This window comes from Ascidiella aspersa, chromosome 2, assembly GCF_963924565.1.
Source record: "Ascidiella aspersa chromosome 2, kaAscAspe10.2, whole genome shotgun sequence".
Lineage (NCBI taxonomy): Eukaryota > Metazoa > Chordata > Ascidiacea > Phlebobranchia > Ascidiidae > Ascidiella > Ascidiella aspersa.
Genome location: NC_139448.1, coordinates 4,894,729 through 4,917,311, shown reverse-complemented (window position 1 = coordinate 4,917,311; position 22,583 = coordinate 4,894,729). Strand labels below are relative to the sequence as shown.

Below are 22,583 nucleotides of genomic sequence, written 5' to 3'. Positions count from 1 at the left end.
ATTCATGCATCATTGTGAGACTTAAACTGGCAGCATTATAAAATTTACATGTTGTCTTGCCATGTATAAAGAACGCTTGAAGTTAACAGATGATTATAGTTTGGTAATGGGTAACAAAACAAACACACTTCAAACCTTTCTACGTCTAAAAATTGGTGATCATAACCCATATTTACAAAAATTATTTTTAATTTAAAAACGTTCGAATTAATGTCAGTCATTTGCCTCAAAAAGTCAAGTCAATTGTTGAAATAATTTAAGTCAGTGGTTCTTAACCTTTTTTTTTCCTGCACCCCTTTCAAATCACCAACCAATTCTCGCACCCTTCTTCAATTGCGTAAATAACAAAATCAATGTGATTTTATTTGTATACAAGTAACTGATTACACAGTAATACAATACTAAAATATGAGTCATTTCACATTTAATTGAGAAAATAGATAAATTACAGTAATAGATTTTCTGTGTATTGTTCAGCATCCCCACACCCTTGGAACAGTTCTCGCACGCCCAAGGAACAGTTCTCGCACACCCATTTAAGTCGAGTCAAGTCAAGTTACTAACTAAAGTCATTGCAACCCGAGCATGGAGCTTTAAGCCCTTATCTTCAATTCTGGAGTCGAGTTTTATATCACATGCTCTATTTGGAATTACGCGCTTGTTTCCAAAAATAGTAACAATTCTTGCTCTTAACGTAAGACTACCGCATGTACCACACACGAAACAAGCAGGTATTGTACAACTGTAAGGTCAAGTAGAGGTTTTACAAGAAACGCAATCTACTAGAAGTCGGCTCCCTGGAGATATGCGATAAGGATACTTTTATGTAGATTTGTATTTTTTTTTAATTTAAAATTTACATTTAATATACAAGAAAAACATTTTTTATATTCAAGCTGTGTTGGTGAACTGTGAACAGTATACTGGTTTTCGTATAGAGATTTTAAAAACAAATAAAAGCTACAAAAAATTAAACGTAAGATATGTTGGTTTTTACAAATTTTCTAGCTTTTATATTCTTATTTAAGCTACTACGCGATTAAACAAATTTAAATAAAAATTTAAAAACAACTTTGAAGCGTAATGGTTGGAGGTATTTGTTATACTTAGTTGGCATATCTAAGCCTATATTCCTACTGGATGGCCAAATTTATAGTTTTTCTCTACAATAATCAATTATATCGGTGGCTTTCTTCAGCACCGCAATCTTATTCTGTTACATGACATATAGACCAAGCCTAAATCTCGCTGGAAGACGTGTGATCGAATTCACGTCTAGCTACAACCGAACGTTTACAAAACAAATAGTTCTAAAGTTCAAATTGGAAATCTTGAGGATATTAAGGTTGGTTCATTTAGATACCATAAACTTTGGGCGTGGGAAGGATGGGATATATGTCAACCAGCTGTAAGATAGTAATTACATCTGTCTTAATGTATTATGACAAACAAACATTTTCAGTATTCAGTGCTGTAATGACTGACTTAAGTCTTTTGGACAAATGACTTGGGTTAAAATTTATTGTTTTCATTTAGCATTTTTGTTATAAAATTGGGTTATTTATATCAAAAGTTATTTTACAAAGAGGACTTGAACTTTAACATTTAGCGGGAGTCGAAGTCGGAAATCAGGAGAAAACTCATACTCTAAATCGGCTTGTTTTTAATTATTTCACTATAAGTAAGCGATAATTTGCGACAGGTGACGTCATTAATGGGGCATTTGGTAATAATTACACACAAAAGATCTTGACGGAAATAACCTGGACGAGAAACAATCTATTGCAAGTTAATAAACAGTAATAAGGCAAATTTTCTATCAATGAAAACAATCCAAAAAGCCGATAAATATCACAAAAATAAAGACGTAACTTTATGTCATCATCTCTGAATTTTTTATATGTGCCTGTGAGAAATTTTATCAGCATTCAAGTGAAGAAGTAGTACACCGAAAGCCATCGCAGATTTGCCGAATCTGTCGAACAATTTTATAGACAAGGCAGGCTTGAAAAACAACTATCCTGCAATGCGGTTCGAACTCACGACCTCCAGCGAAACGTGGACCGTCGCTCTACCAACTGTGCAAGTACAAGCAACTTCATATTGAATTGGATCTACAAGTAGATTAGGTTTTTCCGCGATGACTTTGTGTGCAATATTGATGCGTAAGCCGTAATGGTTAAAAAAAGCAACTTTAAAAGGGCTAGATCTCAGTTGTTAACACATATGTGTCTGCAGTGATTTTTTAAGGTGTTTTGGAGTACCGAAACCCCCAAATTTCTCCATCGGTTTCCCAAATTTTGAACTTTTTGGTATTTAAATGAAACACTTGCGGTCTCTTAAAACTACTTAGCGGTCACCCAAACCCAACCTTAATAAAAAACCTGTGTGTTCGCATCTTTTATCCTGGTATCCTACTTTCACTTCTGGGTCTATATGATTTTTTAGGGTTTCGTAAGGTTTTGATAAATAATTAATAAATCAACGAAATACCTCTAACATATGGCGAAATCTAATCTTTACAGAACGGCCATTTGTTTGATTAATGTTTAATTTTATATTTAATAACATACAAAATATCTCAAACTTCAACCTGATTTCCCAGCCAACCTCACTTCAAAATCATTCACACAGATTTAACCGACGCCTGTACAGAGTTCCACTTGTGCGATTGTTTCCATTATCTACGTAACAATGGCGCGCGATGTCCAGAAACAATTGTCACTCGAAGAAAAGAGGAAACAAAGGGTTTGTTGCAGTTGTCTGGCCTGCAGCGCTGTTTGTCGCGCGTGTTTAAAACAACGACAACTGTTTCGTCATAAAAGCATTTTAGAGTTAATTGTCACTAAGGACTCCAGCCATAAGATCGAAATAAGAACAACAGCGACGTCAGATCAAAACACAGTTCGTAACCCCACCCCTAAGTATATCACTACTTCACTTAATTATTTTAACCCTTACCCATTTTCCAACCCCTACTATTACCCCCCACTAACCCCAAACAGGGGCAAACAACAGGTGCCAAAACAGCGATACCCTAACGGCGCCGGTCAAACTAGGACGTCCGAACACCAAAAACAGCCGATGCTAGACCGATGCCCAGGATATTACGAAGAATTTAGGCCTTATTCAGACGATTTTGATCTTACGCCGTACTGGATATTGCTGCGTATTTGGCTGTAATATGTCGTTGGTCTTAATACTATGGTTTTATAGATTTTTTTGGTTTAAATACTGTTGCCTTGTAGGTCTTATTGTGTGTTTCAGTCGCTAAGCGTCGAAATAAATGTTTAAAATGGCGTTCTGTGAAACTAAAGGCCGCTTCGGGGATTTGGGTTACGCTTCATCAGCAGTTTTGTCACATTGCCAGCCTTTTTACTTTTCTAACCGTCCCTCAAAGTAAAATGTTGAAGTTTATCAAATACGAAAAAAAATGATAAGTTAGAGATTTATTAAACTTCGAACAGAGCTCAGAAGAAGTGCAATAGGTAACAGTTATCTTCTCTTACAGTTTCTCCCTTTAAGTTATTTTGTTTCCCAGACACAAACTTGAAACGCTTACTCCATTCTGAATTATTATACCTGTTCCTTTAAAAACATCTGTCAGCTTTTTAAACACATAAACATAAATAGGCAAGCGTTTGTTGCATTTAACGTCTAAAACTATTTGCAATAATTTTTTTTTAATTATTTGCAATAAAACACAAATCTCTGCACAAAACAGCTAACATGCTGTTTAATTGAGCCAAAACGGCTTTAAAATCACTATGGAAGTCACACCTTACTTACTTTTATTGCATAACGCTAATCTTATACCGAGCCAAAGCATTTCTTTGAATTCGGTAATTATCCTTTAAAGTCAAAACGGGTAAATCCTTGATTAGCGACTACTCCGGCTTAATTGGCGCGAATGCATATTTCCAAAACGTAACTCTTCTTTTAAAACTCGCTACACGTTAACCTATAAACCGCCGGCGACCACCGGCACGTGTTTACGACGAGCGGCTAACCGTCAAGATTTTGCTTGCAACAAAAAAAACAGCGGAAGGCGACTCGAGTCGACCGACACGGTCCACTGCCCCGTCACGCTTGCTGAACTTGAACAAAGACACCTCGACCGCACTTTTCTGCCAGCGTCCAACTAAATGACCAGCACCTACATTCCTACAGTCAAGACTGGCTCTTTTGCAGAACCAAAGAGAAGCATGCAGCTTGAAATTTCGCCGTGTAATATCTTCGGAAGTAAACAAGATATTGATCAGAATGTTTTACACAATATTTAAAGCAACCTAACTTGGCCAGCAATCGATATCTTGTTTAATTCCGGAGATAAAACGGGATAAAAATTCGAGCTGCACGCTTTCTTTTGGTTTTTACATGACTCCTGGGAGAAATACGACCTGCCGCGTGTTTTGTTTTACACGCATTGCAGTACAAAGTGATTTGTCGACGCTAAAAGGTCCTTTAACCCTCGTTAAATACAAAATCATTCCGAGTATGTTAAGTATTTTTTATGGCCGTGTCATTTAAAATATCAACCAACACAATTTCTTCAAAAGTTACTGTTTCTCGTTTTAATTTTGCAAGAATCCACTTAATTCGAAAAACACGTCAAGAAGGGGTGAAAATCCAAAGAAATGTGATTAAAATCTAAAAATGTTAATCAGTAGCCTCGTTTTTCAAAAGTGATTATGCGTAAAATTATTCTTTGGACCCGCCCCTTATAATTTATTAATATTGACCCAAAATCTTGGCAAGTTTTGCGGCACACCAGTATACCTTGGGCCACACGCATTGTAGCGTAACACGGTGCACAGGATTAAGAACACGAATTGAAACTGTATCTCTGCAAGCAACCAACATGACGACCGATAACATGTTAACGCGCTTGGCAAAGAAGGATAGGTGTTTAACGGTGAAATATACAAGCCGAAGTTACCGCAACTACCTCGCATGGCCTCTCTTCGGATTGCACAAAGTTCAGAAATGTTTCGTAGAGCTCTGCACGATTTGTTAGGCCCCTCAAGCAATTTATTGCGAAACACCTTCCAAGTTCTGGTATTCCGGCACACCTATACAAAGATGTTGTAGTGCTATACGCACGCATTTGTTTAAAGTAAGACTTTTTAGAAAGAATTAAAATCCATCTAAAAAGTTTTTTTTAATAAATCACGAAGTTCTCCTTCTTGTATTATCTTTAACCATTCATTTTTTTTAATAACTTCTTTTGCATTTTGGACCTTTGCCATTGCCTGTAATTTTTTGGCAATTGTGACTCATATGCTCAATCTTATTTGGTTTAAAAAAAAACGTTATATTTACGTTTATTGGTTTCTCACTGATTACTCAATCCGATGTTATAACGTTTTGCAAAAAATTAATAAAAAATAAAAATAAAACATAACTGTTTATGGACTTTTTCAAACCGTTCTTCAGCTATTTCTATCTCCATTTCCCGAAAAGTTCACAAAACGAAATTTACGTATAAACAATTAATTGAAAAAAAACAGCTATGCAACGTTAAAACATTGCGACGACTTAACTCGCCGAGTACCAAAAATGGTCTTCTTCAGGGTATACTGTATTCCTGTTCTCGACAATGAGCGTTAAGACTTACCACGAAAATAAAAAAGTCAAATCAAGCCTATATTTGCACTTAATGAGCGAAAGTTAAGAAGCGAAGCAAAACCTCCAGCAAAAAACGAAAAGCAAAACCTTCTGCAAAAGCCTCGTTTGGCTGTTTGCAAACAATTGATGCGGCGTCATAATCCGCTCGCGGGTCAAGCGGGTGCAAACCAACAACCCCCGTCGCGGTGCGTCGCGTCGTAAACCATTGTGACGCAATAAAAACGTTCTCGCGCCGGCATGCAAGCAGTTGGGTTGCAGCCGTTCACGCGTGAACTTTGAAGTTTAAGCCAAAATGGGCTTTGATATACAGTTTCATTCCATGACTACAACTGCCAACCATTGTGCTCCCAAGTATTAAGGTGATTCTCTGCTAAACAGTTTGCTGAAAAAGCTAGCGCAAAGAATTTTTTTTAATTTTTTTTTATAGGTTTTACATTGGATTACCGAAAAATTGATTATATCTCGCAAAGTTCGTTTCGTTTGTACTTCGTGCTTTTGTGCGCAATTGGATTAACGCATATTCTATTCCAAACAAAGATTTCTCGAGCCGAAAAATCACAAATCTACTCTCCATTAATTTGTTGAAGGTTTCGTAAATGTTTTGGCGTTTTCAGAGATTGATTTTGGTTGAACAAGAATATAAAACTGAACACCAATTTATTTTTAGTACACAACTATAGCTAGTTTACAAACATCTCACAAAGTTAGTATATTTTTTAAAGTTACTATATTAGTTATAGTTGAGCTTGTCTTGTTATAATTAGGGCGATTGTTTTTTGACTTGGCACAAAAAGTCAAAATTTCGTCAAAATCTACGCGATAGGTAAACATTTTTCAAAATTATTTCAAGTAAAATCGTTTACAAAATGTACAAAAATCGGAAATTATTTTTTGTTTTTATTACAAAAAATGGTGAGCTTTTTGAAATTACCGTTCAGATCAAAATTTATCACAATTTTGTGTTGAATTACTTCCAACAACATTTTAACTGTATGATATCTCCATTAGAGCCATATAAGGTATACACGGGCCCTTAACCATGCAAACCTGTATAATTGCATTAGGTTTAGCTCGAACTTCACTTTTGTTTCAGACAGTTGTGTATTTCCGATTTATACAAATATATTGAACAGTTTTTACTGGGTCTTTTTTACCTTGATTTTCAACTAGGCTAAACTGTTTACACAACAATTTTCTAAAATAACCATGTGCTTTGTTTTTATAGTTGTTTGTCTTTTTAACATGCCATAAATTTTAACCAAGCATTTTCAGGAGTTTTGAGCCAATCAAACAAAAATAACAGTTACTGATCTGTGTTCAGTAAAACATCAAAAACAAGTGACTAACGACGCCAAGACACTAGTACAATAATATATATATAACAATGCGTTGTTTAAAACAATGTTTTTCGAATAGAGCATATTTTCGCAAAAAAAAACGTAAAAAAAATTATTTTTAGGTCAAGATTTTTTAAATTTTAATTTTATAAGTCACGGTTGTCATTCACTATTACGCAGTGTTGAAAACAAGGCATTTTATTTTCCCATGTAGTCAAGTAGTTTGTGAAATAACTCTAAGTCAAGTCTTCTAAAAAATAAAGTCCCAGCCCAAGTCATCATTTGCCCCGGTTAGGTCCCAAACACGCCATGATTAAAGCAAGTCAACTTCAAGTTAAGTCATGTAAACGAAAATAAAACGTTAAACTATTTAAAATTTTCTAAACTCGTCCGATTAATTATGAGCAACAAGTCAACAAATAAAAAAAATAAAATCAATGTAGCAATCTAATCGTTTTACGTGTTAAATGAAAACACTTTAATTTCAACCAAAGTCAGGTGGCTCAATGACTCAAGTCCAATGTAAGTGATTTGTCCAACGACTAAAGTCAAGTCAATTTACTCAATAAACGTCATTTGTAAAACAGTGACTTAAGTACACTTAGGCCAAGTCTTTGTCTTGGGTCATTAGGCTACACTGCTTTGACGTATTGACAAACTTGCCAGCATCGACGAAGACGTTGGAACAAAGAACTTTATTTTTGTGCAAAATCAGCTGATTTCGTTCGAGATATTTCTCAGGAGGAAGAATGGGCGTTTTGCCGCTATTTTCGAAAAAATATCGCGTGCCATCTGAGCAAAAATTCGGTCAAAAACAAGCTAGCAAGTAAGGCAACCGACCCACGTCCAGCTAAGCGTGGAGCAGAAACGTAAATCATCTTTCGTCTACCGGGGTCATTTGACGTTTTAGGGAGACACAGACAGAGCCACGTAGCTCATTTTGCTCCCTCTTAAGCGAGTCGCCGAGCAAGTGGGAAAAATAGGAAGAAATTCGTGTGCTTCCAGACAGAAAAAAAACTTGTTTCTTTCTATGAGAGAAAGTCTCGCATCTCAAGCGAGCGCCGTCGCAAACCGGTCACGAGTGAGCAACTTTTATTTTAAGGCGTTTGTTAGCAATTCTGGATCGACAAATGTCGCTACATATTTCGTTGCTGTGTATAAAAAAACGTGTATAAAAAACAAAAGGATAATTTATTTTCAATCCTTATAAGTCAAGGGACGACCAGCGCTTTGGTATCTACAATAGGCTACACGTAAAGGCAAAAAAACGTAACTTGTTATGAAATTTATTGTAACCGAACGTGTGCAACGTTCCAAGTAAAGACTTAAGTATAAAACTTCTAGCAGTATATTCAACCACAAAATTTAGACAGAGTTTGCGATACATCGCGTTTGTTGTCGCAGTTTGATCACTAAGCAGATTCACTTTTCAAACAAGGTTTTCTTTCGTTGGACGTCAAATACTGCTACCACACGAGTCGTATATTAAACATACTTTGATTAAACATCAGGAAACCTACACGTATATCGTACAACATTTAAGTTTGAAGCAGTTTAGCCTCGCGATTACGTATTTGCTAAAATATCGCGCTTCTAGCAAGTCTAAACAAATTGCTGCTACAAGTTTTACGTTTGAGAGTTATTGTCAATTGACAAATGTCAAGGGTTTTCGTTACATAAAAGATGTATGGCATGCTTAGCCAAGTGTTGTGTGCTATTATAGTCGATTATTTAGTCGTATCATTCAAAAACATCACACAACAGTGGTTGCATGTAAACTCGAAAGGGCGGGCGTGCGACTTCTAGCAAAATCTCTTTGCAAAAAGTGTAAAACGTTTTCACACATTTATAAGGTAATAACCCGCGTGAAGTACATTGCCTTGGTAAAAGAAAGTTCCATGTGGCAAAGTTTATACTTTTATGTTTAATAGCTTTTTGCAGTTTGTTTAACGACGTAAAAGATAGTCTAACTTCGCAAAATATTGCGTTGATTGCAGCGTTTTCCTTAACATTCTTTTATGAGGCATTAAGACGCTTACACAGAAAACTTACAACAACCCTACGACTTTACGTTTGTTAGTGATTTTCGATCGATATAAGTCACGGGTTTTTGTTACGTAAAAAATGCAGCTCAGGTTTAGCTTTTTCCCGTTTTGTGGCATTAGTTGAACGAGGTTGTTGTGAAGCGCAATCTTGCGCTTGACTGCTGAACTGACAATTTGCATTTTTCCGTGGTTATTCGTTTTCGCGTTTCGCCATTTTTCTTTGCACTTGCAAGTAAGTTAAACACTATATCAGTGCTTTTTAACCCGTGGGATGGTACGCACTTGTGCGGATGAAAAAATTGTAATGCTGATGACAAACTTCGTGCGGATGAAAATGGTGCATGCAATTTTTTTATTTGTTATACAGTAATCAAATAAGCTGGTGCGCTCACTTATGCGTGACAGGTAGAGTAATATAGTCTCGTAAAGTGGTTCATTGCAGCTTAAGCTATCTATTTTATATCGTGCAAACCTTAGGCACACGGTTTTAATGCACAAACCCTTTCATTGTTATTTCACAAATAAAACTAAAGGTTGCTTACTATTCTTGTTTCGTGCGGATGGAAATTTTCCAAAATAAAAAGTGCGGATTGAAATCGTAAAGGTTGAAAAGCACTGCACTATATAAAGCCATACAGAGACACACAGACAAGCCGCAAAACTGACACCGTCCCGTTTACGTTTGTGTCACGTCAAAAATTCGTGCGTTTTCCGACCTTTGCAGTTTAACGTCGGAGCCATTCTTGCCGAACGAGGTACGGTTGGCGAAATTCGCTCCCCTGTTTTTTTTATATATGACATTCCGAAGATTCAAACCAACGCAGTTTATTACATTGCTGAGAAAAAAATTAGCAAATATGGTAAAATTGTGAAGCAGTGTCAACATTATTTTTATTTCACAATTTTCGCATTAAAAAGAAATAAGTTTCCTTTTGCGGTAAATTTCATTTTTCCACACAGTCCGTGATGCCTATACGCGATACCACCTAAGTCGCGATGTCCGATCATATCGGATCCGAGCCGATAACCGATACGATAATTTTATATAAAAAGCATCGCTTTTGATACCAAATGAAGCAAAATGAAATCGAAGCGTTTAAAGGTACTTTTACGGGTTATTTGGCCAAAATTTGCTTTAACGTGAAGAAGTCGAGCTGGGTACAGCCTGCTATTTTTTGATAAATTTAAATTACAATGTGAAATCGCTCCGCGGAACGTTAATCGTGGCTGAAATTCTATATTAATTTGGCATCGGATCAGCGCCGATACCACCCTAGTATCGGATCAGCGACGATACCACCCTAGTATCGGACGAGTACGATACAAGCACCATGTATTTTGTAAAGTTTATATAAGCCCTATATTTAAAACTTCTTTAAATGCCTTACTGTTAAAAATATCGGACCATTTTACAAAAAATTGACTTTTTTTACTACTTTTAGCGTTTTAACTTAACAACATTAATCTCACACACTATAGTAAAATACATTTTTTAGCATTTATTTTTATTTTATTTTGAAAATTTTAACTCTTTAAGGCCAAACTTGATGTTTGCCTATTTTTGCGAAAAGGCCTTGTTAGAATTTGGGCAGTTTGTTTTCGAACGAACATTAAACACCTATGTTTTATACATATTTTAGAAAGTTTGTGAGTCGTCAGCATGTTCGCGTTGTAGGGAGACACAGACAGAGCAACGTCGCTCATTTTGCTCCCTCTTAAGCGAGTCGCCGAGCAAGTGGGAAAAATAAAAAGAAACTCGTGTGCTCCCAGACAGAAAAAAATTATTTTCTTTCTATGAGAGAAATCTTGCATCTCCAGCGAGCGCCGTCGCAAACCGGCCACGGGCGAGTAATGAGGCATTAAGACACTTACACAGAATACGTACGGCAACTCTAACCGAATATAAACTACGCAACATTTGGACTGAGTTTGCAAAATATCGCCTATATTGCAGCGGTTTGAACACCAAGCAAATTTACTTTTCAAACAGTATTTTGCAATTTGAATAATTGCTCCTACGACTTCACGTTTGTTAGTGATTTTTTATCGGTATATTTCACGGGTTTTCGTTAGGTAAAATTTGCGAGACGTGTTTAGCCAAGGTTGTGTGTTTAGTAGCTCCATTTAAAAAAACACGCTAAGTTGCAATTTTGTTTAAAGTTTAATACCCCAATATTTTTTTAAATCATCTGCTATAATATGCGGCTTCAGCAAGCCTATACCAAGCTGGTAACACGCAAAATAGTAATATTTTGTGACCTATTTTAGACACAATACTGCTTTTTAGGTTGTAATTTTTTTATCTTTACACTGTTAAACCAAATGAAAAAAATTACTGGGAATTTACGGAGACAAAGAATTAGATCTTTAAAGCCACGCAGATAAGTCACATAATTAAACACGCCATTCCGCTGTCACATTAATGCCGCTTTCACACAGGCTGTGGGGTGTTACTCTGATTGTGGGGAAGCATTAGGTTAACCGACTTTAGACACACGAAATGACATGATTTGAAATCTCTATTTAGTGACACGCAGTGCAAACGTTTAGGCATAAGAAAATTTGTTATGGCTTTTGAATAACTATGTTTGCATTATTCATACCTCCTACAAATATATTACGCTATCCGTAACATTACGTTTTGGGTGTATGCAGAGTGATTGCCACATTTATCTTCCATATTCATGGGCTATGGACGATTGTCGTGATATGTTCGCCCGGTGAGTCTGGCACGTGATCTAGTTTGCAATAAAATGAGATGTTGAAAACTGTTAAAATGTGGACTTATGAACACGACAGCTAACAGGTGAACTTTGTTGGATAGCAATATTCACAGTTATGTAAATTAATGACCAAAATTGTTTGAGCTGGACGTTTATTTAATATAAATAAAAAACAAAGCAACAATGAAATCGAGCGCTTTTCCCGCCGACACCCCGACAACAAAACTCGTTTTGTTCATAATCTGATGGAAGCAAATGATTCACCGCGATGCGGAACAAGAACAACAGACCCCCTAAAAAAGCAACGAACGCCTTACGGCAGGGGTTCTTAAACTGGGGTCCGTGGACCCCTTGGGGGTACGTAAATTGTTTTAGGGGGTCCATGAAACCCTAATTGAATATTAGTGTATATTTGAAAAGTAATCATTTTTGAGTGTTGAATTAAAAATAAAACTTTTTTGCACTGAATGTATTTAGACTCCATTGCGCTTACACACTTTTGGACCGAAAGCAGTAGATTTTTTGAAGTTTATTCGTATTGTGACATCAATTTATGACGTCATCTTTAAAATTCCTTGCTTCCAATGGTCCACGCGAAGCAAAAACATGATTTAGGGGTCCGCAGTGAAAAAAAGTTTAAAAACCCCTGCCTTAAGGCTTGATGCCTGCAAGCAAACAGCAAAACTATTAGGACTTTAGGCTGCAGTAAAAAACGCGTAGAAGTGAAAAGGTAAAGCAAAGTAAAGCAAGTGGTGAAGGAAAAAACAGAAAGGCGAAAAAAACGCTTTCGGAACACGTTTCTTTTTGTCCCTTATGGCACATAAACATGTTTGCACCTTCCCGCTTCAGTTTTACATTATTTTGCATTTGAAGGGAAAAATATCCAAATCTTAGTATTTGCCGTCAACTGCGGACAAAGACAAACGTGTTCCAATGTTTGCAAACCACAGAATCCACGACTACATTCTGCTCAGTGTACCACCTAGCGACAGACGGCGGGTGCGGTTTATCGCCGCAAGGTGGCAACATACTGTCGTTGAAGTTCTCCTCTTTTTGCGGCGCCCTGCAGCATTCGTGCCCCAGCTGACCAAACTTGCCCCAGCCCCACGTCACAATGCGACCACATGACGTCACAATGGCCGAGTGACGAGTTCCGCATGAAACGTCACGAATCGATAGAAAATGTTCGCCCTGGGCCGGCGAAACGTAGCTCTCAAGTTCCAGCAGCAAGGGACTGGTCACCATAGCGACGGGTTCGTAAGCGCCCGTGACGTCATCGTCGTGTGACGTCCCAGTTCGCGTGACGTGTGTGCTTGTGGATAAGGTATTAGTTGGCGCCGGGAAGCCAGTTTGTCCGTGTTGGTTCCACCCCCAGGAATAAACGTCGTTGCTGTCTGGGATAAAAAATAAAAAATTGATGACAAAGCAGAACAAGAACAAATAAATATCAATTTTAAACATTTTTTTCAATATTTCTTTTTGCAGACTTTGACGTCACATAGCGAAAGAATGAAAACATAAATTTAGAGGGATAGAAATTATTGAACAAATTAAAAAAAGTGTTCAATCATGATTTTTATTATGCTAAGGGATACCTTTGTTAATTTAGCAAACAAAAATTGATAAAAAAAACATAAGAAAACGAAATTAAATTTAAAGCAATTCTTCCACTTTTCTTATTGTTGATAACTAAAAACATAGTCACATGTCCAGAGACTTTTAAAAAAAAAGTATAGTGATAAAAATTAAGACACAAATAAAAAATTGTTAAATCATGAAATATCTTTCCATTTTAGGTAAACATGATTTCTAAATATTTTTAGAGTAACAGAACAACAAGGTTTTTGACATTAGCAAAGTTATATAAACTGTACACAGAACTGTTTGTAATGCTCAACAAAAAAAAATCATTAAATAAATCACACCCAGAAAGTAAACTACCGCTTTCCAAAATTCCAACGATCTATTTTTATTAGTAGTAACAAAATTACAACCACCTACCAGCCAACACTAATGCATGCCATCCGCCGCAGCTTACATCCTTAATGTGAACCCCACCTAGTGTTTCAACTAACTTCGGTTCATCAAACGATCCGAGACCTCCATGACCTAGTTGCCCACGACTACAAGCAAAGTTAAAATAATAAAATTTGTCTTACCTTTATAAAATAAACGCATACATTATCACAGCAAATAACCAATCTCAACATGAAGGTATACATAGAATAGGTGAGGTAATAATATCAATGCCTTTTAGCTTAATAATGAATCTCAAAGTCAATGTCTTTTAGCTTGATAATGAATCTTAAAGCCAATAAGATAGAATTGGCATTATATTAATAAACATATTTTGATTTGTACTTGTATTATCATCAGTGTTCCATTACAGATCTGTGCATAGTGCAACCCCTTTTAATTGTCAAATAAAACTGTATACAGTTCAAAATTGGAAATAGGTGTATGCAAAATGTCCTTTCTACACACTACCTTCCAATACCCCATGTAAAAACTTGTCCGTCTTTTGTGACCAAAACTTGAAAATTTTTGCCGCAACTTATTTTGACCACCGCTTTTTTGAAGGGAAGTTCCCATTTCAAAGAAAGAGTCTGCCCGCTCACATGAAGGATTGTTAGCATTCCATCTGTATACATACATTTGATGGATGAAAAAAAATTGTAAGAGTATTGGTATGTTTGTTCCTGTTTTCTAATTAAGAACAGTTTTGTCGGGCATATAACAAGATATATAATAAGTTACTGCCAAACTTGATCAATTGCCTTTAATAAAGGTCTTCAATGTCTCCTAAATAACCCTTTTCTTGACTGTAGAGAAGCAAACAATTTGATGCCCCCCCTAAAGCATTGTTATTATTTCATCTGCATACGTTTAGTAACAGCGTTGGTATGTTTGTTTCCATATTTAACTAGAAATGCTTTAGGACATAAAATAAGATATATTAAATTATTGTCAAACTGCTATTTATAAAGGTCCTAAATGTCCTGCAAATTACCCTTTTCTTCACTGTGCAGAAGCAAAGAACTTGATGCCCCCCTCGCAGCCATCGAAGCATTTGCAGTTTCCAAATTAATATCAATTTCCTTCAAATAACAATCTGATTCTTTAAATGCTTGAGAGTAAGTTTTCAAAGTGTGATCATCATGAAGTATAATGAGTATTTCATCAAAAAAAAACACATCTTGGACAGTTTGTAATTTAGCATTAAATTCCGGGATTGGGACTTTTATTTCTTTGTGTAATTGATTTCCAATGCTTCCTTGTATTTGAATATTTCCAGCTGAAAATTATACAATACATGAGAAAATAATTAACACAGAACTTATCCACAACTAACAAGGGGTGTAAAGGCTGTTGTAAAATTCAATTTCTATATTGTGAATAAAATAGCATTAGCAAAAAACACTCATAAGTTCTATGTTAAAGTTTTTAAAACAACATTGCTACTGTTAATGAGTTTGTTTTTATCATTTTTTGTCTTGGAATATACCTTCGCCAGCAATTCCTATCACATTCCATTCTTTGAAGAAAGAGTTTTTGTCCAGAGTTTTTCGCTCAAAGCAATACACTGGTTCTACAAAGCAAGAATTTTCCGACTTATGTTGGATTTGTCCGAAGCTGTTATCACCCATACATAACAGCTCAAGGTTCATGTTATATCAGAAACATCACACTTAATTACCATAATCCACTTCCAAATAATTAGTTAATTTTCTAAACAAGAAGGCATGATTTTAAATATTATCTAGTGTAAAATGTGAATGTAATATGGAGGACTAAATGTAGTAAAACGAATTTATGTCTTAAAAAAAGGTTTATTTGTTATAAGTGCAGAGTTGCATATAAGACATTTGGGTGCTCTTTCACTATTGTACGTAAAAATTAATAAAAAAAAATTTCTTCAAATGCCGCATACCACAACACATATTGTTTGGGTGAGGGTGTGGGTTAGCGTTTGGTTGAGGGTGGGTCAAGTTATTATTAATAATAAACATAATATTACTTGACCCACCCTCACCCAAAAAAACCTGACCCTAACCCAAACAATATGCGTTGTGGTATGCGGCATTATTATTATTTTTTTTTTGCATAACTTTTCACGTACAATAGTGAAAGAGCGTCGACATTTGGGCATTGGTCTAGATTAGAATCCTACCTATATTGGTAACATTATTCGTATTAGGGTGCAAGTTAGCGTTTGGGTTTGAGTGGGTGAAATATTATTATTTTTATGTTTTTCTTTGTTATGATTTTATTTATGACAACAGTGCTGCAAAAAAAGTTGTTGGATTCTAGACCAGTGTCCAATAATAAGGATAATTTTTTGTAAAAAAATGTTCAAAATTAATTAATTTTGTACCATTGCATTTCCAAATGGTTTATAAAGAAAAACAAGAATCGGTTATTGGGTTGTTGTGTGTCTTACAAAAAACTTGATTTAACATCTAAAAAAAGCTGATTATGTTCCGCAAATCTGCTGCTATAAAATGATGCTTCAATTAAATTCTGGTGGTTCATTTTAGGGAAACTCCTGTAGTAGCGACACATTCACGCAATATTATATTATTTAACATTTATTAACAAATCTATGTTACAATAAAAATCCATTGTTAATTAAACGTATAGTTATTGTGATCAAATCAAACCAGATCTGATTAAACTTTATAATTAAGCACCAACAACTTTTCTTCTTGCTAATAAGATAAATATATTAAGATAAATTATTTTTTAAGTCACGTGATTATTTTAAGGCGCGCAGACACGTGGAAAGCGTTTTGAATTCGTGGCTGGAATTCTTCATTGATTGATTTGAACGAGGAAGGCATAAGGTATCAAGCGTCTCTTTTGCAGAAAGGAGCAGCTATACAGTAAACTGTAGTTTATTGTAGTGCGTTAGAAAATTCTAAATCGAAAGGTTGGGTTCAATTGGTGTTTTTTGTTAAGAGTTTCTATTATACGTGTTGAAACGACAGTTATTCACTCGTACATAGTTTTAGAAAATGCATTTCTTTGTCTGTTAAAACGGTAAATTCAACCCAATAACGCGTTAAACAAACAAAAAAAGTATTAGATTATGCGTAGGCCATCAGATTTGCGATTGAAGTGGGCTTAACCTTATTGTGGGCTAGTCATTATGTGTTGCTAAGATGTTTGAAAAATGTATGGCTTTTAGTGCGTTTTACAGTTAGTTGTCCTTAAACGCGTTGGCCTAATTAACACTTAAATATAGTATCGAAATAGGGCGCTTACTTCAATGTTTAGCCAATCATTGTTTTTTGTACGACATTCAAAGTGATAAATTGTAACCACTCTACAGTTTTTTTGTTTTTGTTTAGCGTTTTGATTGTTACGGAAAGCATGTTGTTGTTTTCCGTTTCGGTCTGTTTCTTTTTGTTTCCTCTTTCTGTTTCTGGTATTTCAATCACCCAAACCCAAACCCTTCACCTTACTGCGGTATATTTGAACAACACTGTAACTCCGACAAGGTTCGACGTGGTTTACATCATGTGCACGGCCAACCAGTCGTTTCTCTATATTCCTATCCAATCTCTGCCACAGCTGAATGCAAGCACGGGTGAGTTCTGTTTGGTGAGTTATATTAATAACAGAGGAATCAGGTGTCACTGTATAAAGACAAAGTATATACTTTGACCTGATGAAGTACGGTTATGCGAAAGCTTGTCGAGAATCTAATACAATTTGTCTTTATACAGTGCCACCTAATTCCTCTATTTAGAATTAGACAAATACGGCCACATACAAAGATATATTAATAACAAGAAGCTTGAGGGAAACGCTGAAATGCGCATGCCGTTGTCGTTGTTTAAAGCCCTGAAAATTCCTTAAACCGAAATACGGTTTATTTTATAAAACCTGTTTTGTCGAATGTATCTGTATCTTGATGAAAAATTGCAGAGTGACATAAAATATACTTTGTCCGGCGTAGCCAGGGACGCCGGAGCGATTTCAGGGCAAGATGGGCGAATTTTTTGGTAAGGGCAACATAGACCGCAGGCGAGCGTAGCGAGCCGAAATATTGTGGGGTCCGGGGGTACTCCGCCGGAAAAATTTTGGCGGCCACGCCTTCTTGATGGGCTTAAAATGGTACCAAAAATGTTTTAACAAATGTCAACCATGTCATTTTACGAATGTTTTTGCATTTTTCCGTAGCTCAAGCCCTACTCCTTCTTTTGTTCTATTGTTCTCTTTTTTCTAAACAATAGAAAATTTAAGAAATTTTTAGTACCCGGCTTGAGCCAAGTTTCTTATAAAAAAATGCGTGTACAACTCTGCTATGATTTCCGTCGCATAGTATTTATCATTTTTCATGAAAAGGGCTCTTTTGCCCCACCCCCCTTGCCCCCCTTAGCAAAGGGCAGGAGGGGCGCTTTCCCCCCCCCCCCCCCCTCTCCGGCGTCCCTGGGGTAGCAGCGCTGTAATGACCTTAAGTCAATGAATGGAGTTAGTTTTGTCGGCCGTACTTGAGTTAAGTATTATTGCTAAATCGGACGAGTTAACCATTTTTAATGATTTATCGTTTTATTATTACATTAGTGGTTTGACTTGGAGGACTTGCTCTAATAATAACTTAACTGGGACGGGGACTTCCCGCTAATTTTTGAAATCACTTGACAAATAACTCTCCTGGGTTTGAAGTCATTTCAAAATGGCTTGTTTACAACATTGCAGGGTGGCCAAAGACGAGTCGTTATAAACTATCGTTGTAAATTGGTAAAAAGGTAATTACACATGCCGCTCAAAACCAGCAACAAAGCATTTTAAAGAATAAATTGAATAATATTGGTGACATAGGAGTTGACCGGATGAGCATAAGTTGGTCATTTTTTAAGTTTTTTTCTATGTTATTTATAAATATTCACTGAGCGCATTATTGACCCAAAGAAATATATTTGCCAAATTCAATAGCTCTTTACTATTGACTTACTAACTATTGTCTCCTGCTTACGAATACTAAATTAAAAAGGTTAAATTTGGTCTTCAATGCATTTAGAACTTCAGCAAGTCAACTTCAACTTGGAAGGTTCAGGTTGTTATTCAAAAAAGACTTTACTTCAGATGATTCCCGCCATACAAGTCAAAAGCGACTACAAAACCTGCGGGTCTGAATTAAAGGTTTGTCTTTTTAGCGATTAAGAAATGTAGTTACGGGTGAGGTACGGGTGGGGGAAAGTTGGCGCTGGATTTTGTCGAGAACCGACGGCTGCCTAATTGTCTTACAAGTTTCTTGCCAAGACGACTCCAAAGAACAGGTCACTAGAATGCCCGTTCTTAACGTCTTGAATAATATTAGAATACGGCGTATTTGTATTTATGTTTGTCACGAAGAAACGCCCGCCCTTGGAAAGCTGTGACGTGTGACGTATGACGTGATGAATGGCAAACTTTAAGAATGTCCAAGTCAAGTCTGCCTCTGCTCCCCCCAACTCCCAAACAAAATCTAGGTCCAAACATATTTAGTAAAACCTTGTTCTCATGATTTCCCGCAGGTTGAAAGCGACTCCTTGGTGTCAAAGTTTCCCCCATCGTTTAACTACAAAGTTGGATTAAAACGATACATACACGCAATGTCCTACCAATGCACCTTCCCACCAAGCGACCCAACTTTTGTGAGCACCGTTGGTAAGTCCATCTCACTATTTTTCGAAAAACATGTTTTTTAACGGTTCCGTTTTGTTATACGTTTGCACAATAATGGGTTAATTAAAATTGCCCCTTGGATCTAATATTCTGGTCGCGTTCATACTCGTGACCTAATCAAAAGCTAATTCCTTCTAGAAAAAAAACAGCTAAACACAGTCATAGTCGTGCTGCTATAAAGCAGCGTTCACAAACTGGGGATCATTATTGTCTTTAGTTATGCTTAATATTCGATCATATAACGTGTTTTATGATGTCTCATAATAAAAGACATAATAAAGCATATATTAATTATTAGGCTGTACTATACCTGCTATTCGCATTAGTTACAAACTACAAAGTTGTTACATAAGAAAGAATCATGACTGCACTAGTGTACTATAAGAAGCATGGGTCAACTTACCCTTGACCTTACCCATTTTTAATAAGGCTTACCCATTTTTAATAAGGCCGCGATATGTTAAAGTAATGCAACGGGTCCACCAGGCAATATTTTTAGAAAAAGTTTGGTAACCGCTGCTATAAAGGCATGTTTAATTCGAGGCGTGTTGTATTGTTTTGCGATAGTTTAAAATATTTTTTGTTCGAGGTAATACTCGTGACCAGTGTTTTTTTAAGGTGTTTTCCAAATTTCTCAGCGGTTTCCCAAATTTTGGACTTGCAACTTTTGGAATTTAAATGAAACACTTGCGGTCTCTTAAAACTACTTAGCAGTCACCCAAACCAAACCTTAAAAAAAAACTGCTCGTGACCTATTTGAAAGCGCTGTCCAGTAAACTCTTACCATAAAACAGCTAAACGCAGGCACGAGTCGTAGTGGTGTAGAAGCTTGTGTCAATTGAGGCGTGTTTACTTATGTAAATCACGTTCTTTGTGCTCTAATAAAATTATGGGATTTATCCGGTAAATGGGGTAAGTTACATTAAATCATAGGATTTCTCCGGTAAATGGGGTAAGTTACATTATAAACTGTTTTGCAGGTGCCAGCCTTTTTCCAAGATCGAAACCTCTCTCATTCAACAGTAAGTTGTTGGTATTTGTCTAACCTTTGGTATTCCCGTTTATTTTCTGTCGTAAGTAACTTGCTTGCTTTTTCTAAGGAGACCTCAATTGCACATCATTCGGCAGCTTATTCTTTATTCCACCGATTGGAAACACAAAAGTGGAGATCTACCTTAATAGCTACAAGAATATCACGAACTCCCAGGTATATTATTTATTGGGCTATTTTTAGAATGATAGTAAAACTATCTCTAAACATTGAATAGCAAATGTATAAACATCCTGTCGGCTTTAATTCTCGTTTGAATACAAAAACTTCGGTTTTTTGTTGCTTTTATTTAATTTTACTACAGGAGATTATAAGTTTGTAAAAAAACTAATTAACTTCCAATAAGTAACTTTTTTAACCTCTTTTTTAACATGTCCGACTGTTTTTTGTGTAATATTCTAATCTTAGGATGTCTCGAAAGGATCCGTTAAATAAAAAGGTGGTCCCGAGAACCAAAATATTAGGAAATATTGGTCTAGGTTTTGGGTTGCAGCTAGAAACTGTTGAAAAACAGTGATTTTAAAGGGTAGGTATATTAAGTGATAGTGATATTTGCTTTAGAACCCTATCGATTTTAATCCCTTTTTAATAGGTTTTCTATGGTTGCTTGTTTATTATTATTGCAGGATATAACTTTATAAACTTGTAACAGTAGTAATTGACATCTATCGAGTTCGTCCTAACACAAACACAAAAAAACACGGTTTCAAACTATTGTATTTTATATTTTGTATATATTTTTTTTTATTGTAGCTTGCCACAAGCAACATTACGGACGGCTACCAAAAAAACCTTACGATTACCCAGGGCAACTGGCTGTATCTGATGAGTTCGAGCAACAAGATAAACCCTTTGACTTACGTATTCGGACTCTCTCCATCGAACCACGGAGTCAAGCTGCAGTCCACGGACGGATTTCAGATTGTGGCACGAATCTCGTCAATATCGACTGGGTAAGACTTTGCACAAATCTGTAAGAAAAAAGTTAACGTTCAAATTTAAATGACCTGGATTAAACTACTTGCCATAATTGCATGTTAACATATTTAAAATCGTGCAATATAGTGTAAAACAATTACAACGAGGATTTGATTTTAGCTCATGAAGCAAATTGTTGCACTAAAGCTTCATAATTTTAAGCTTGGAATGTTCGTCCATAATGATATAAAGGTTAAATCGTCACAAATTAGCTTTTACCAAACAGAATGAACACCGAGAAAATAAATCAACACTAAAACTGTCTACGAAATAAAACCAAAAACTTGGCTATTTTTTGGAGCTTCAGGCCTAATAATAGAGAAGAACAACACACATCCTGGCAAAACAATAATTAAGAACAAAACAGGCGACCGAATTATCTTGTGGGAATCTGATTTGTGATAACATATTACTTTCAACTTGCTAGTTCTCACCATATTCCCACTTTCATTGTTTAGGAAGAAAGCTTCCTTCAAAGTATTACCGGTTTGTGCCTGGGCAAAGCATTATGTTGTCACTTCCTACGAGGCCCGCCTCAGTTTCCTCGTCATCACCAGTCTCCACTCCGGCGTCAACGTCACAGTGACGTCATCAACTGGCATGGTTGCCAATGCTACCATGGCAACGTCCGGTTCTATCCACATTATAGCCAAGCACGCAAACTTCGCGGCCTTTTCGGATCTCACCGGCCTGCACGTGACCGCTTCTCAACCAATCAGCGTCGTCTCCGTCATGCTGGACGCAGCAGTGCGTGACCTATAGTCAACCAAATCTAACTTATACTTAAACAAAACGCATCATGATATCATAGTGATTTTCAACCGGTGTTTCGCGTAACACTATAGTGTTCCACGAGAAATTTATTAATTTTACAAATGTCCAGACCGGTCGAAAGTCACTAGTTTAACACCATGGTCTTACAAAACTTTTATTTTATGAAAGTAGTTATCCACTATAATCAGTATGCATTTTCTGTTGTAATTTGGTTAGTTTATTGTTTTGTAATTTTACCTCTTTACTACTAGTTCATATCGCCATAATAACGTTTTAATGCGCATTACACACTAATACGTTAAATAAATCATACGCTATAATTTTTACAATTTAAGTAAAAATCAAATTTACCATTTCGAACTTTTTTTATCTT

The 22,583-nt window shown here is 36.2% G+C and overlaps 1 protein-coding gene across 1 annotated transcript; it reads right to left on the bottom strand.

Annotated features, from left to right (window-relative positions):
* Positions 1–12,499: 12,499 nt before the first annotated feature.
* Positions 12,500–15,401, bottom strand: LOC146163264 (RCC1 domain-containing protein 1-like). The gene is made up of 4 exons (XM_083383039.1): positions 15,239–15,401; positions 14,221–14,374; positions 13,735–13,856; positions 12,500–13,127 (listed from the first exon to the last, which is right to left on the bottom strand). Exons 1-4 carry the CDS (start codon positions 15,399–15,401, stop codon positions 12,637–12,639), a joined length of 930 nt encoding a protein of 309 aa, XP_083239165.1. The 3' UTR covers positions 12,500–12,636.
* Between the last annotated feature and the right edge of the window lie 7,182 nt (positions 15,402–22,583).